General features: G+C 42.5%; 1 protein-coding gene across 4 annotated transcripts in view; it reads right to left on the reverse strand.

Annotated features, from left to right (window-relative positions):
- Nucleotides 1-18,148, reverse strand: part of GCNT2 (glucosaminyl (N-acetyl) transferase 2 (I blood group)) — an 82,826-nt gene that overhangs the window by 54,399 nt on the left and 10,279 nt on the right. The window contains exons 1-3 of one of the 4 annotated variants that reach the window (XM_084620281.1): nucleotides 17,757-17,939; nucleotides 8,221-8,290; nucleotides 5,528-6,684 (exon numbers count right to left, since the gene is read on the reverse strand). In XM_084620281.1, the coding sequence (XP_084476407.1) occupies nucleotides 5,528-6,449 (922 nt within the window). In that variant the 5' untranslated portion in view covers nucleotides 6,450-6,684; nucleotides 8,221-8,290; nucleotides 17,757-17,939. Of the gene's footprint in view, nucleotides 1-5,527; nucleotides 6,685-8,220; nucleotides 8,291-17,678; nucleotides 17,725-17,756; nucleotides 17,940-18,148 lie in introns of those variants that run through there. The other 3 variants (XM_084620283.1, XM_084620282.1, XM_084620284.1) reach the window with 3 other exon arrangements.

Below are 18,148 nucleotides of genomic sequence, written 5' to 3' on the forward strand. Positions count from 1 at the left end.
AGCAGCCGAGTCAGTAGGAGAGCTAGGGGTTGACTTGACAGAAGCATCCATCGAAGGCAACAAAGGGAAGCAACTAAACAGCTACTCTTACAGAATGCTGGTATGTTCTCCATGAATGTGTCTAGCTGTCTGGGTTTACATAACACTGCCCTCTACTGGATATGAAATCATCAGACTGAATGCATCCAATGAAGTGAGCTGTAGCTCATGAAAGCTTAATGTTCAAATAAATTTGTTAGTCTCTAAAGTGCTACAAGTCCTCCTTTTCTTTTTGTGAATACAGACTAACACGGCTGCTACTCTGAAACCAGACCTATTCAAGTAATTTGTGAGTTCCACACAGTGAGTATCGTACAACAAGTAGCATGTACCACTCTGAAATTGGCCACTTCTGCCTTTTTGTGTTTAGTCTTATAAACAGCAATGATGACATTCTGATCTATCCCTATACAAACAAATTACAGATTTTCTCTTTTAAGAGTTGTCTGGCAGGTAAAAAAGAATAAACTAAACTACTTCAACTTGTAGAACTTTCATTGTATACAATCTTTTTCAAAGTGTCACTTAATGTTACTTAGCACTTAGTGTGAGTTAAAATGTTTAAGGAACTGAACAAACTTCACGTCAACCATGTGAGTCAGGTAGGCACTTGTTGGGCAGACTTTTAAAATTCGGGTGCCTAAAGTTAGGTGTCCCAATTTAAAAATTCAGGGCTTGATGTTGCACTATTTTCTTCCTCATGCAGTCATTTGAACTATGACAACTGGATGTGAAATGTTGTTATGCAGACGTAAATGACCCCACAAGGAACAAAGCAGTGGAAAAGCTGACCTTTTGGCCATTAAATTGTATTTTATATATGAGGAAATGAAGAAAGTGAACTTCACTATCTCTAGGGCTGGCTGAAAATAAACATTCTGTTCCATGAAATATTTCCAGGTTTAACTATTTTTGTTCTGGGGAGGGAGACAGACACACACACACCCCTCTACCAACAGCCAGTAGTTAGAGCACTGCCTTGATGTGGGAAACTCAGGTTCATGTCCCTGCTCTTTACAAGCTGAGTCTCCAGGTGAGTGCCCTGACCACCAGCCTATGGTCTCTCCAGTTGTGACCATAAATTCAACTGTGGAAAATTTTCAGTTTTGATAAATGAACGTTTTCTGACAGTCAAATTTCGGACGAGCTCTAATTACTGCTTATGAAAGGAACTCCATTGAACTGATAGGGGATACTGCTTATTTACACTGATGTAAGTGAGACTAGAATTTGGCCCTACGCATCTTATTCATGAGTGTTCCTTAGTGTAGCAGAGAATGAGGGAAACAAAGCAGTAATGTACCCCCAGATGTCTTGAAGAGGGACTTATGAGATCCATGTTTCAGCAACTAGGACACAGTCCTCTCTATAGGAATTTGCCCAGCTGTGATATTTTGACCTACATCTATTTGAAGTTATTGAGCATTTCCTTTTGCACAGCTTTCCTCTCTCCCCAAGCATTACCTGTTGCAAACATGCATGGGTGACTATCATGAGTTCCATCCAGTTGACCTAATCTACATGTTCTGCTGAGGAATACAGCTGCATATACTGACTGATATAGCTGAGGAAAGTCGTCCCACTAGGCCAGAGCAGGTAAAAAGTTCCCCTGGTCTCATTCCAAAGAGCCAACTGCAATGTGAGTAGTATGGCAAAGAGGAATCTTTGCTCCTTGGAATGGGCAGGATTGTGCAGCTAAAAAGGCTGACTAGAGTTCATGGCCAGATCTGGGCTAAGCTGTTTCCTTAATGCAGTAACTCATTTCACTACAAGATGACCTTTTCTCCCATTCTTCAATGCTTACACACAAAATTCATTGTTACAGGTCACTCACATTAAAATATAATGGTGTCTTTGTGCTGAATTGTTTTAGCCTTTAAAAAACATACATCCCATGGATACTTTTAAGACCTGATTCTCCATTGCCTTGTAATTGTGTGCAGTCACCTCCACCTGTGCAAAGTGAGTTTAAACTGCAATTCTGATTAGATAGCAATACATTTTGAATGCACTTTTCGCAACTGTAATGACTACTCAAGGTGAACCTAGTGTCATTGACTACACCATCAAAAACTCTGTTCGATTTGTCTTGTTAAGAGGTAATCTTCTGCATTTTAGTATCAGCTGAACACCAGGGTATTCAGGAAATGTCTTCCCCTATGCACAGCATTATACAATTGGTGCATTGGGAAGGGGGGGTTACTTATAACTATATGCAAAAAGTGACACCTAAGATAGCAGGAAAAAATATTTGAATTATTTTTTCCCCTCCCTCATGTAACTTCCTTTGTACGCACTTAACAGCGCTTTGTGGACAGTCAATAGTCAGCTTCACTGTGCAGGGATGTATTGAGATCAGCATTTGTGCAGGCACTTAGGGTCGTCGTCCTCTCATATACAGACATCAGAGCTCAATGTCTGGGTCCTGTAACCAGAGGATGGCCTCTCTATCAAAGGAGGGGAGGTGTTGTAAACCACCTCCAGATGTTGGGTTGGGCACACTTCCAGCACAAGTTACTATTTGTGATGCTGCCCCAGAGTCACACCATGGGGAGAAACCAGGCCAAGCCAGTGCATAGTTGCAGCCACTCTGGATGAGCCAGGAAGTATCCTGTTAAGCCTGACCCTGGTTCAGTGATCAAGTAGACAACTTTTGAGTGCCTTCACTCAACTTAGTAATATCTTCATGTAGTTTTGCATGTGTGTAATAAAAGATATCCTGGAGCAATTCATACAGTGCCAAATTAATTCCTGTGCAGAAGCCCAGCACAAGGTTTGGGTACCATTGCAGTCCCTCCTAAGCTTCAAAACAGGGCTTAAAGAGAGTCTGAAGGGGTGAATAGGTCTTGTACTGGCTCTCTGCACAGAAGCAATATCACCCACAATTTTCCTTGCTATCAGTGTGGTTGAATTGTTGTATAGTGTAAGTCTGAGACAAAAAGTGGCTTCACCGGTCACACTACTTTATGATTGTTGAAAATCAAACTTGTGCAGCAGGGTGGGGTGGCGGGGGATGGAAGTCAAAAGAGAAACCCCACGTACTGCAATAGGCTTAGTTAGCTGAATCTGACCCTCGTGAGCAACAGGGGTCAAAATCATAGAGGTGAAGGGGGAGAGAAAGAGTAAGTACCAGAGAGGGGTAGTAAGGAATCACCACAAGCTGATGGATTGACATCTACTATTCATTTTACTATTGCCCCAGAAACTGATATAGCATTTATGCCGTTACTGGGGGAGATAGTACCTGAAGCAGAGTGGAAACAGCCAGACTAATCACACAAGATCCTGATGCAGGAAAGTGATAACTTGAGAGAGAGTGCTGGGGTTACAAGTAGGGGGCAGTTGCTGCAACTAAAGCTAATGCCTGTGGTGACTTTGGCACATTTGTAAGTCAAAATAAATATTGGTCAACGACACGCTGCTATTCCCCCCCCAACCCCCTCCATTAAGACTTTACATTGCAGGTATTTGTGTCACATCATTCTGATTAACAGCAGAACAGCCATCCAGCCAAAGAGAAAAGATTTGGAGGATGAGATAAGAGTTTTCCAAATACCAGGCCCTGAGGGTGGAAGGAGGAATGAACTAAAGCAATAAGGCCCATCTACATTACAAGCTTAACCATGACAGTATGCTGTTGTCTGGCTTGGTCAGAGGCATTATTTTTAGTATATATTATGTTTATTACAGTAGTTGGCCAGGGCCAAACCAAGAATGGGTGCCCATTGTGCTAGGCTCTCTCCAAACACACAGTAACAGAGTCCCTGCCCTTCCGTGTTCTACCATGGTTTTGGATTTGTAGTGTGGACAGGACATTATCACAGAACCTTGTTAGAGAAACATGTAAGATCATTACCTAGACTGTAGTGTTAGGCTATAGATATGCAGGCCTGTCTGTAAAGGCCTATACTCTAAGAATGTAGGTGTATTCTTATCACTTAGCTAGTTATAGAGGTATAAAAGAGAGAATTAAAATCACTGTCTGCCGGCGTAAGGGCCTTCTCTTACCGTGACAGTCAGAGGCCCTGTTCTTAGGCTAAGGCCTTTGGCTAAGCAGCGGAGGCAGCCATAAGCTGGGAAGCGAACGGTCACATCCTTACATTCCAAACTAGTCACATTGAAATAAGGTGCTATTGGGCTGTTAGGAATACAACCCTGTCCTGATAAGGCGTATCGCCTCCAGAGAAAGGGAAGTGCCTAGAAGATGTAAAAGGAAACTTAGTTTGATAGCATCCTGTTTGGTAAGAACTCACATCAATAGACACAGCTGGGAAACTCTTATGTCTTTATAGATGTAGTTGTGAAATCCTCCCTTCTGTATTGTTTTGTCATTATAGTTCCCTCTTTGCTATTGTTTATCTGCATGGTCTCTGTCTGGTTCTGTAATTGTTTCTGTCTGCTGTATAATTAATTTTTGCTGGGTGTAAACTAATTAAGGCGGTGGGATATAATTGGTTAACCAATCATGTTACAATATGTTAGGATTGGTTAAGGTATAGCTAAGCAGAATTCAAGTTTTACTATATAGTCTGCAGTCAATCAGGAAGTAAGGTGGGGATGGGAACAGGGGATGGGCGTGGGGAAATTGGAATCATGTTTTGCTAATGGGGGGGAATGGGAACAGGGATACAGGTAAGGCTTTGTGGCTTCAGAGTTGGGAAGGGGGATACTAAGGAAGGAAACTGGAATCATGCTTGTTGGAAGTTCATCCCAATAAACATTGAATTGTTTGCACCTTTGGACTTCAGGTATTGTTGCTCTCTGTTCATGCGAGAAGGACCAGGGAAGTAAGCGGGTGAAGGAATAAGCCCCTAACATGTAACATGATTCCTTTAATACAGTTCTGTAACCATGTTGTCCCATCTACACTACAAACAAAAAGAGTGATAGAAAACAGTTTCCCCTCACAGTAACAGGCATCAGTGATTGACAAGAATGGGGAAAAAAAAAAAAAAAACCCCACAAAAAAAAGACCATTACTTAATTTGCTTATTGCCAGAAAACTGACTTCCCCCCACAAAAGAGTGAGGAGCATTTTGCAAACCTGTGTTTAGGTAATCTGATGTTAGAATCAAATTTAGGCCCCTAATTTGCTATCAGATACGCACAGCAGTACACTTAATGCCTGCATAGAGGCCCTACTGAAGCCAATGAGGTCTGCCTACACTGATCCAATTGCAGGATGGGGGCAATGATATGATTAATAAGTGACTAGGATATGCACTTAATGAAATATGTTTTATATTGGCTTCATCTCTAACATGTGAGCCATCCCAATTAACATTGCTTCCTTCTTTTTATACATAACACACACCTTTATATAAATCATCTATTTACGACTGCATAGAAGTAAAGTTCTCGCCCCCCATTTATAATTAAATAATAGAAAATAAAACGATCCACTTTGTTTGCCGTACAGTAGACCTGTTAGGCAGAAGGATTACATAGGTTAATAGAGAGTACATAGTGGGAGAAAAGTCATACATACCTGGTATCGAATTGAGTGTCACCCAGAAATGTTCATCTGGACTATAGGTGTCCTTGGACCATGCAAGTAAATCAATGGCACGCTGGTCTCTGAGAACAAACTCGGTAAAGTCCCTTGTGACCGCAATATAAGCAGAGCCAAAGTAGATGATCAGATTGTGTGGAGGTGGTGCTTTTCGTACAAAGGTCCGCAGCATGAAAGAAGTGAAACTATATATTTGTTCCCTGTGGATATATTTGGTCCTTCTGAGAATATGGGCAGGAGGCAGACGTCCAGGAGTGATGTTTTTCCCTTTAAATTTTTTCAGATACTGAACTATTTCCTTGTTGGTTTTCAAGGGGAAATCTTGTCCACACACGTTGAGCAGGTACTTCCACCGAACTCCTGATTCCAGCAGGTCTTTCATGCAGTTCAAATCTGCCTGAAGTCTGGATATTCCAGCATATACCACTAGCTCCATTTTAGAGGCAAGAAAAGCATTGGGAAAACAGTTCAATAACTTCTCCACATCTTGCTTAAACTGAGCAGTTGCTTTCCTATCCACATGGATACAGTAAACGTTTTGGGGCATATAAATAGCCCTGAAAAGTCTTTCAAAAGTATCAAGTTCCTTATGAAGGGTTATGATATAAGCCAAAGGAAAGGCAGCTTCTTCTGCCGAGAGAGGGCTGGTTATATAGTGATTTTGAATTAAGTATTTGGTGCAACTGGTTCTCCCAAATGACATTTTTAATGTGTTTTCTTGTACAAAAAATGCCTTCTCTTTAATAAGTGCATTACAGGCTTCTGCTAAGATAGAACTCCCTGAGAGGTTCAACTTCCGAAGGTTTTTTTGCTCAGGTGAACTAATAGTATAAAGAACTAATGAAACTGAAATACTAAGAACAAGCACAACAAGAAAGCAAAATATCCGTGAATTCATTGTTACTTTTAAAAAGTTTTCCCCGCTTAAAATATTGTAAAAAGAACAGAGTACAAAACATAAATCATCCACCAACTCGCTCTATCGGCTGCCTCCGTACAGAGCTGAAGAGGATGTTGTTCATTCTGATGCTTGCTATGTGACTATTTCCTTTACTGTCCTTAACATCTGTAACCATCATCTTGATGAAAAGGGTCTCAATGGGCTTGTAGATTGAAAACTCTTCTACTGCATTCTAAGATTTAAACAGATATAATTCCAGTTAGTGGTTTGGTAAAGAGAATACAGGTTTAAACATTTTGGAATGCCCATGTCTGATCACCATTTACCCACTGACTTTTTTTTTTTTTAGAAACTTCTCTATCATTTCCGTATCATAACCATCATCCACACAGACTACAAGTGTCAATAATTAATTTGCACTCCTGTTAGCAGAATCAGCAGAGGCTGCCAGCAACTGAATAGAGACTGGGAGTGGCTGGGTCATTACACAAATTGAATCTATTTCCCCATGTTTAGTATCCTCACACCTTCTTGTCAACTGTCTGAAATGGGCCATCTTGATTATCACTACAAAAGTTTTTTTTCCTCCTGCTGATAATACCTCATCTTAACTAATTAGCCTCTCTCAGTTTGTATGGCAACTTCCAACTTATCTGTATGTCTATATCTATATCTATCTTACAATATGTTCCATTCTATGCATCTGATGAAGTGAGCTGTAGCCCACGAAAGCTTATGCTCTAATAAATTTGTTAGTCTCTAAGGTGCCACAAGTACTCCTGTTCTTTTTGTGGATACAGACTAACACAGCTGCTACTCTGAAATCTGATCCCTAGAAGTGGCTGTTCAAGGTTAGAAATATTTGTGGAACAATTGGGGGAGAGTTTATCTATTCTGTGCTCAAATAAAGGACTTAGTTATAGCAAATAAAGGCTGTCTCTACAGCTGCTGGTCTGGCACTTTTCATGAGCATTTAATCCGCTCCATTAAAGCAGTTATTAACATTGCTGCTACCTCTGCAATGGGGAGAGCAAGCATGCTTCTTTTGGCTCCTCAGTGGAGTTTGCTTTTTGAGAACCACCCTGGGCCTTGTGGTCTCTTGGTTTTCCGATTGTACTTTAGAGCTGCCCAGAAAACAGAATTCCCTCCTATGGAAATTGTTGAATTTTTAAAAAATAATTGTCCTGAAATGGGACAAAAAGGAGAAGATTTGAAATTTTTCACAAGAGGAAAATTTTTAAAATAATTAGTTTTGGGGGAACCAAAACAGAATTTGTAGTTTACTTCCTAGCTTCTCGGGGAGTCAGGTTGACAAGGTAGGCAGGGAGCCAGGGGACCTGGGCAGCCCATCAGGCCAGCTTCCAGAGAGCTGCAGGTCCCAGGAGCCTTGCAACTCATCAGACCGGCTGCCAGGGAGCTGTGTTTTCATGAACATTTCAATTTCATGGATCCAATATTGTCTAATGAAAAATTTTGACTGTACTTTGCTTTAATCTTCACTGGTAGCATGAAGAAATGTTCTACTGTAATCCAAGTCCAATGTGGTATGTTACATCTGGATGTGACATTATATGCGACAAGTAGTGAAGGAACAAAAACTCTTCAACACAGTGTCCACTAAAGTCTTATTCTTAGCTGTCTCTCTGCTGTTCCCCAGGTTCTCATCAGTCACCCTTAACAACTCCATCTGTTCCTCCACCTTGTCTCTCTTGCAACTCCAAGCCAGTAATAACCAGACCACCCAAAAAGAAGAAAACCACAAGCCTACCTGGATGAGAGAGCATACAGACACACACCCTGGCACAATGCAGCAGGGATCCACCAACACTCCAAACAAACTGGAGGAAAGATAAAACAGCACATCAGTGAAAATGCCAGCTCAGGCCACGTGATCCAATAATAGTTACAAATAATCCAGATGTCAGGTCTTCTCAAGGCTAGAAAACACCATTTAAACAAATATCAGAGACCAGACAAAACATTTCCTGCTCTGCTGCCATCTCGATACACCTTTGTGCTTCAGGAAAGTAATTTCCTAACGAGAGGTGGTAGTTTTTGTTATTTGTGAATTCCTAATAGACCCAGAGATTTAAACAAAAAAGAGAGCAACTAAGTGACCCCTTTAGTTGCTAGCCAAGCACATTTTGTAAAGCAAGCATTCCTGTTACAGAGGCACACACTCGCTCTCTCTCTGAATAGCCACAGCATTTACAATAGTGATGTGTGCTTATCTTAGTACAGATCTGTACAAACAACCCACCATCAGACATTGCAGTGCAAACAGAACTGTGTCATCTAACTCATCCTCCAGTAGTACTCCGGCTTTAGGGAAAGTAGGCTATTGCAACCTTTTTTTCATTTAAAGTTAATTTAGTGATGTTATATTACACCATTGAGGGTTCGGCTCTGATGCCTACAGTCTCAAGTTCAACAGAGTTAACTCTGCTTGTTTTAGATCTAGAGTCATAGGAACACATGAAACCGTGAGCAAGTAACACAACCATAAGAACAAGGTCCACTATCTTTTATCAGTTTTATTAAAGTTACTAACAAAGTTACAAATATCACAGCATATACAGCTCCTAAATATATCCATGAACCAGTTAGAACTACAGACGTACTCACATCCTCCTAGATAGGGTTAGAGTCGTCTGGCTCTCTCATAGATTGACCATGAGTAAAGGGATGGTTCCTGCTGGAGTTCTCCCATAGGAAGCTCAATTTTCCCGCTCTAGGCACCCCTTTTTATAATGTGATTCTGCCTACACCTACATTCTGCTCATGCACATGAAAGTGTCAGTGCTCTTTTTCCTTATTGGTCTGATGTCCCCTAGAAACATAAGGGATCCTGATTTCGATCAATCACGTAGGTTCTCTTTATTCTCATCAGCACTGATGCACAACTCGCATCCTGTGCTTAAGACACATGTTGGAGACAGATGTGCCTCTAGAGCATTTTTATTATTTAAAACATTAAAATGAATCTTCTGGCTAATTTTTCACAATATTACCACTTGGTACCTCTTTTCCGATAATCTTAGGACATCAGGTTATTCTTCAGGCACTTTCTTATGCCAGAATTTCTTGTTTTCAAAGCCTAAAATAGCTAAGCTGAAATTTTGCAGGCCTCATCCTACAGGTCTTGCATTTCAGCCTTTCTTACTTAGCTAATACATGATTCCCTCTAAATACTGATCAATCTTAGACTTCTGTAATCCTACAACTTAACTCTATTCAACATGCAATGATTAAATATTACATTATATTAATTAATCATAACATCACACAATAAATGGATAATAAACTAAAATCACTGGCTACACTGTAATTAAAAACCAGTTATCATAGAGCAGTATTTCTCAACTGTGGCCACCAGGGGCTTTTCTTGCTGCCACAGGCTCCTGGGCAGTGATTAGGGGCAGGGAGGGAAGCAGCAGCCCTTTCCCCAGGGCTACCAGCAGGGGTTGGGCCCTGCCCCTCTCTGGAGCCAGAAATGCTAGAGGAGCAGGCAGCCCGTGTGAGTTCCCCACCTTCCTAGGGCCGGTGGAGCTTGGACTTCTGGCTTTAGCCCTGGGGTGGCAGGTGGCGGATGGCAGGCTACAGCCATGGGGTGGTGGGCTCTTCAGTCCTGCATCTTAAATCTCCATCTGACGCAGAACCGCGTTCAGAAGCACAGGCTCCTGGACCCAGCTGGCGGGGGCGGGGATAGTTTTTGGGTCTGAGCTGGGGGAACTTGTTAACATAATTCCAAACACAGAAGAGAAATCCTCACCCCATGTCAGGCTGGTTCTGGCTAGTTTAATAGGTTGATTAGCTTGTGCTGTCACTAATTATTGCTACACCCTTTCAGCCTAAAATAGCAGAAGAGCCTCCTTGAAAAACTAAATACTCCTTCTGGCTCTCCCCTCTTAATCCCAAAGCTGTGTTCAAAATAATGACTGGAGATTGATCACTGGCTGGATTTCTTCTGCAGCAAAGGCAGACTTTGAAATGCAGAAACTAGAAGTGCTCCCCGCTGAAATGCTAGTTAAACAGTCACTGCCCAGCAACTAGTGCAACCCAAATCATGACATTAATGCTCATATAAGCCATTGGCTGCTTTGGCTCATATGCCTCTTCCCCTGTATTCCAATCTCACTTCACTAGTTGCTTGCCTGGATAGGGTGGCAGAAACATTATTACAAAGAAAACAAACTCAAGTCCCTTTATATTTTAAAGTAATTAACCACTGGAACAATATAGCCAGGGTTCTGGTGGATTCTTCCTCGCTGCCCATTGTTAAATCAAGACAGGATGTTTTTCTAAAAGCTCTGCAGTAGCAATGATTTGGGGACACATCTCTAGGCTGGTTTAGAGGAGGGCAGATGAGATTATATCTCTATGATCCCTTCTGACCTTGGAATTTATTAATTATTCTGGTTTCTCCACTTTCTGGGGGGGAGGGGGGTCAGACACATGGAGTGAGTCTGATCTTCCTGGGAGAAAGCAAGAATTACACTGATGCCCAATGTGCAGGCAGAGCTGGGGCTGTGGACTAAAAGCGAGCACGTGAATTCACATCGCAGCTTGCTCTGCCTTCCCCGGCACCTGTGGAATGCAACAGGCACTGAGCTCCAGGTCCCCTTTCAACACAAAGGGGAGAAGTGTGGGTTGGGGGGGACCGCAGCTGTTGATCAGAGCGATCACATGTCAATCAAGTTTCCCATCTATAGCGAAGGGGTGATCGCAGTGGTGCAGGGGGATACCGGAAAGGGATTTCTGTGAGTCCAATGGATGTAAAATCAGCTGTACACTAACACTGATGGCTCCCACCCCCGAAGGGCCCCCACCAGTCTGTGCTAGTATCCAAAGGAGAGAGCAGGGGGTGAAGAGGAGAGGGCCAAGCCGGGGACCCTTTGGTGCCTGGGCCAGCGCCATGGTAAACCCAGTACTGGCTCTGGTCCCCAGCTGCAGAGCTTAAGCCTGGACCCACTGACCCTCACTGCCTCCCCCAACCCCCCATCCATCTCCCTGGCCCCCAATGCCTTGCTACCCACCTCCCCATCCAGGGCCTAGTTTGCCGGGCTTTGTAAATTTTCTGTGAAAAGTGATATTTGTATGTTTGTTAATATCACTTTTCACTGCCTCCCAGCTAGCTAGCAAGACTGCTGCTGTGAAAAATGATATTAACAAACATACATATATCACTTTTCATAGCAGCAGACTTACTAGCTAGCAAGTCTTTAAAAAAGCAAAAGAAACAACAACAACAAACAACATGCAAAGCATCTTATTTTTGTTTCTATTCTGTTTAGGCCCAGTAAAGAATAGAGACAACTGTACGTTATTTGTATTATTGAGTTTTCAAAAAACCCAAACCCTTACATAAATAAATGACAATGATTTGGATGTGTATATGTGCATATTTATTTGTTTTTCCTAAAGTTGAGTATTTTAGGAAAAATTGTAGAGCAGCCACCAGCAAGAGTTGGTGGCCACACTCCGAGGTCACCAAAAAAATTGTTGTGAGAACCCCTGAAGGACCCGTTAGTGCTGATGCAAGGGCCAGCTGGCTTCCATTTTAAAAACTTATCATATTTGACTGGAGTTTATAAATTACTGTTGTACTAGAATCATGAAAAAAGAGCCTTGTTTTATTGTTTTGTTTGTTTAATTATTATTTGCCTTATGGTCGCAACCAACGTAACTGATCTGAATTAAAGACTTCATTTTACAAATATAAATGCATGTGTTTAACTTTGTGAACATGAGTCCAATGAGAGTATTTACATGCGCAAAGCTAAGCATGTGTTTGTGGGATCAGGGTTCACGAGACTCATTCAAAGGGGAATACCAGGTTTAATCATCTATTAAAGATGAACATTGTAAACTACATGTATTGATGAGCTCAAAATTAAATTCTAGGTCATTGGGGGAAAATATATCTAAACTCAGTTGCCTATGTAACCTGGGAAAGGAGTGGCCATTGTCCACGATAAATGTTACTATATCTCCAAGCTGTAATAAAAGAAAGAAAAATCTTGCTTACTTACCTAGGGTTAGCTTATGGCTTTGGCACAAACCCTGTATAGAAGGTGCTGGAAAGCAACCACACGTGGAATAAATTATGTCTCCTGGAAGTATTAACTTCAGAAATGTAGGGCTAGAGAGGACCTTGGGAAGTCATCGAGTCCAGACCCCTGCGCTGAGACAGGAACAAGTATACCTACGCCGTCCCTGTCAGGGGTTTCTCCAGCCTGTTCTTAAAAACTGCCAATAATAGGGATTCCACAGCCTGCCTTGAAAACCTAATCTACAATTTAACTACCTGCATGATATAAAGTTTTTCTTAATACCTAACCTAAATCTCCCTTGCTGCAGATTAAGCCAATCACATCTTGTTCTCCCTTCAACGGACGTGGAGAACAATTGATCACCGTCCTATTTATAACAGCCCTTAACATATTTAAAGACTGTTATCAGGTCCCACCTCGGTCTTCTTTTCATGCCCAGTTCTTTTAACCTTTCCTCATAGGTCAGGTTTTCTAAACCTTGTATCACTTGTGTTGCTCTCCTTGGGATTCTCTCCAGTTTGTCCACCTCTTTCCTAAAGTGTGGTGCCCAGAATTGGACACAGTACTCAAGATGAGGCCTCACCAATGCTGAGTAGAGCAAGATAATTACCTCCCATGCCTTACTTACGACACTCCTGTTAATATATCCAGAATGATATTAGCCCTTTTTGCTACTGAATCACAGTGTTGACTCATATTCAATATGAGATCCAGTATAACCCCGCAGATCTTCTTCAGCAATAATACTGCCTAGCCAGTTATTCCCCATTTTGTAGTTGGGCATTTGATTTTTCTTTCGTAAGTGGAGTACTGTGCATTTGTCTTTTTGAATTTCATCTTGTTGAGTTCAGACCAATTCTCCAGTTTACCAAGGTGATTTTTAATTCTGATCCTGCCCTCCAATGTGCTTGCATCACCTCCCAGCTTGGTGTCATCCACAAATTTTATAAGCGTACTCTTCACTCTATTATCCAGGTCATTAATAAAAATATTGAATAGTACTGGACCCAGGGCTGGCCCCCGCAGGATCCCACTAGATACGCCCTCTCAGTTGGACAGCGAACAATTGATAACTGTCATTCAACCAGTTTTGCACCCATCTTATAGTAATTTGATCTAGACCACATTTCTCTACTTTGATTATGAGCAAAGCCGGGTTTACAATGGCTCCAGTGGCTCCATGGAGCTGGGTCCATGCTCACAAGGGGCCCCAGCCTGCTCCGCTTGCACTGCGCCCCAAGACCCCGTTGTGTTGGGGCACTAGGGAGTGGGGGTTTAATGTGGGAGGTGCTGGGCAGTTGTGGGGCTGTGGGCAGGGGTGGTGTTTGTGCACGGTGTCTTGCATTTGTGGGTGGGTCTGGGGGGGCGCCGGGCATAGGGAGTTGGGGGGTGTTGGGTGGGGTGGCTGTGTGGTGTGGCATTGTCCTGCCCCTGAGGGGAAGAGGCATGCTGGCCACACAGGGCCGGGCAGGCCACTATGCGTCTGGCAACTGCCGGTTTGTAAATAGTGCCCTTGCATTGGGTGGAGCGGAGCCGGCCCTGCCACACCATGCCCCATTGCCTCTGGGTGTCCCCTCGCTCTGGGGACTGACCTCCCCGCACCATGCTCCATTGCCTCCATGGGGGCCCACAAATGTGTTTGGCACCGGGCCCACAAAAGGTTAATCCGGCCCTGATTATGAGAATGCTATAGCATATCCAGTGCTTCCTCCTATCCACTATGCTTGTCAAAGAAGGAAATTAAGTTGTTTTGGCATGATTTGTTCTTGAGAAACCCATGCTGGCTATTCCTTATAATGCTATTATCCTCTAGGTATGTGCAAATTGATTTTTTAAATAATTTGTTCCAATGTCTTTCCAGGTATCGAAATTAGGTTGACTGGTCTATAATTCCCCAAGGCCTTTTTGTTCCCCCTTTTAAAGATAGTTACTATGTTTGCCCTTCTCCAGTCCTCTGGGACCTCACCCATCCTCTATAAGTTCTTGAAGATAATTGCTGATGGTTCCAAGATTGCTTCAGCTAGTTCCTTAAGTACCCTAGGTTGATTTTCCTCAGGGCCTGCTGATCTGAATATATCTAATTTATCTAAATATTATTTAACCTGTTATTTCCCTATATTGGCTTGCATTTCTTCTCCGCTTTTGCTAATATTAATTGTGTTGAATATCTGGTCACCGTTAACCTTTTCAGTGAAGACTGAAGCAAAATAGACATTAAACACCTTAGCCTTGTTAATGTCATCAGTTATTAGCTCTCCTTCCCTGCTAAGTAGAGGACCTACACTTTCCTTTGTCTTTCTCTTTTTTCGTGCTCCATCCATTGAGCCAAAGCCATAAAGAAAGCGAGTATGATACTAGGCCATGATTCAGGACAGTACTTAAGAACATGCCTAACTTTAAGCTTGTGGGTCATCCCAATGATTTCAGTGAAACTTTTTGCGTTTAAAGTGAGGCATAGGCTTAAGCACCTTGCTAAATCTCAGTCTCTGCTTGCATCACATTTATATGGCATAAGTCCAAAGATGATATTTATCTGTATTTCAGATCATGGCATGTGCTTGCCAGATAGAGAGGAAGATAAGCTCCCTATCCCAAAGTGTGCAATTTCAGAAGAACAGCCAGTTAAAGAAGGAGGGGAAGGGATGCATCATACAAGCAAAATGATTAGGGTGATGACGGGCACATGTTTCCTTAGTTATGTATGTGGGGGGTTAGTTTTTCAGGCAAAGATGCTAAATTTGTGTCTCCCCAGCATCCCTCCATAATTCAACCCCCCTTGAGGTCCTCCCACTCAAATCCAAGCATCATTTCTGGTGTCCACATGCTCCTCACACCAACATTTCAGCCTCTCTCTCCACACAAAGAAGTAGTTTACTCATAAGACAATAAATTAAACAGATAATATGCTGCCCACTGTCTGAAGCACTGAGTAGACCACACTTCATCTAACCTCTTCTCCTTATCACATACTGACCTAAAAGTTGATTAAATCTCTTTGAGACTTTCTTAGGTCCATCCCATGTTAGACACACCTTCTTCCAGCTCCTTGTATACAGTGCATAACAAAGCAGCTTCCCTACTGGTCTCAGTAACAACCTGTTGCTCGTTATATATGTGTTTGATTTGGGTTTGTGAACAATATAAAACCAAAATATTCAGTATGTTCTTGATGAATTAACAGGTATTTATGACAGGTTTCAGAGTAACAGCCGTGTTAGTCTGTATTCGCAAAAAGAAAAGGAGTACTTGTGGCACCTTAGAGACTAACCAATTTATTTGAGCATGAGCTTTCGTGAGCTACAGCTCACTTCATCGGATGCATACCGTGGAAACTGCAGCAGACTTTATATATACACAGAGAATATGAAACAATACCTCCTCCCACCCCACTGTCCTGCTGGTAATAGCTTATCTAAAGTGATCATCAGGTGGGCCATTTCCAGCACAAATCCAGGTTTTCTCACCCTCCACCCCCCCACACAAATTCACTCTCCTGCTGGTGATAGCCCATCCAAAGTGACAACTCTTTACACAATGTGCATGATAATCAAGTTGGGCTATTTCCTGCACAAATCCAGGTTTTCTCACATCCCCCCACCCCCATACGCACACAAACTCACTCTCCTGCTGGTAATAGCTCATCCAAACTGACCACTCTCCAAGTTTAAATCCAAGTTAAACCAGAACATCTGGGGGGGGGTCACATAAACACCACCCTATACCGGAAACCTACTGACCGCTATTCCTACCTGCATGCCTCCAGCTTTCACCCTGACCACACCACACGATCCACCACACCACACGTCTACAGCCAAGCTCTGCGATACAACCGCATTTGCTCCAACCCCTCAGACAGAGACAAACACCTACAAGATCTCTGTCAAGCTTTCTTACAACTACAATACCCACCTGCGGAAGTAAAGAAACAGATTGATAGAGCCAGAAGAGTTCCCAGAAGTTACCTACTACAGGAAAGGCCTAACAAAGAAAATAACAGAACGCCACTAGCCGTCACCTTCAGCCCCCAACTAAAACCCCTCCAACGCATTATTAAGGATCTACAACCTATCCTAAAGGATGACCCAACACTCTCACAAATCTTGGGAGACAGGCCAGTCCTTGCCTACAGACAGCCCCGCAACCTGAAGCAAATACTCACCAACAACCACATACCACACAACAGAACCACTAACCCAGGAACTTATCCTTGCAACAAAGCCCGTTGCCAATTGTGCCCACATATCTATTCAGGGGACACCATCACAGGGCCTAATAACATCAGCCACACTATCAGAGGCTCGTTCACCTGCACATCCACCAATGTGATATACGCCATCATGTGCCAGCAATGCCCCTCTGCCATGTACATTGGTCAAACTGGACAGTCTCTACGTAAAAGAATAAATGGACACAAATCAGATGTCAAGAATTATAACATTCATAAACCAGTCGGAGAACACTTCAATCTCTCTGGTCACGCAATCACAGACATGAAGGTCGCTATCTTAAAACAAAAAACTTCAAATCCAGACTCCAGCGAGAAACTGCTGAATTGGAATTCATTTGCAAATTGGATACTATTAATTTAGGCTTAAATAGAGACTGGGAGTGGCTAAGTCATTATGCAAGGTAGCCTGTTTCCTCCTGTTTTTTCCTACCCCCCCCCCCCCCAGATGTTCTGGTTTAACTTGGATTTAAACTTGGAGAGTGGTCAGTTTGGATGAGCTATTACCAGCAGGAGAGTGAGTTTGTGTGTGTATGGGGGTGGGGGGGATGTGAGAAAACCTGGATTTGTGCAGGAAATAGCCCACCTGATGATCACTTTAGATAAGCTATTACCAGCAGGACAGTGGGGTGGGAGGAGGTATTGTTTCATATTCTCTGTGTATATATAAAGTCTGCTGCAGTTTCCACGGTATGCATCCGATGAAGTGAGCTGTAGCTCACGAAAGCTCATGCTCAAATAAATTGGTTAGTCTCTAAGGTGCCACAAGTACTCCTTTTCTCTTTTCAGGTATTTATGGCTACTCTTAACCCCATCCATAGTATGCACTGTATAGTTCTGGACATAATGTACTGTGGCTCATTTATGCATAGAAAGAAAGTCGATGGTTAATATATGAGACCAAAAGTCACAACTAACTTGGAAACCAAAAGAGATTTAGAATCCTACCTGGCTGCAGCACATGTCTGAGACAGAGAACAGAGCACAGACAGGGATGGGACTAGGAATGAGAACTGAGTGACTGACCTGAGCAGATCACTGAATTAATAGAATTATTTCCTCCTTCTTTTCTCACTCCTCCATCCAGTTTCATTCCTTTGGCTTCCCACTTAATCTCTGCATCAGTTGCTTCTTGTATTAGTGAAAAAGGGTAAGGCCTTTTTTGTTCTCCATCAGGAGAAGTTCTGGCTAGGTAAATAAAAGCAGAAGCGAAACTCCTGCTCCTTTTGAAACCACAGTACACACTCAGCTGCCTAAAACAGGTCATGCCATTTCAGGTTTTGGACACACCTCAAAGAGAGAAACACAAGTGAGCATATCCAAAAGGCATTTTGGGTGTGCATCTGCAAATGTATTCTTGGTAGGGAAGTCATCAGCTTCAAATACTTATATAAAATAGTTATAATATATAAGTAAAG

Source organism: Lepidochelys olivacea, assembly GCF_965140295.1.
Source record: "Lepidochelys olivacea isolate rLepOli2 genome assembly, chromosome: 2".
NCBI lineage: Eukaryota > Metazoa > Chordata > Testudines > Cheloniidae > Lepidochelys > Lepidochelys olivacea.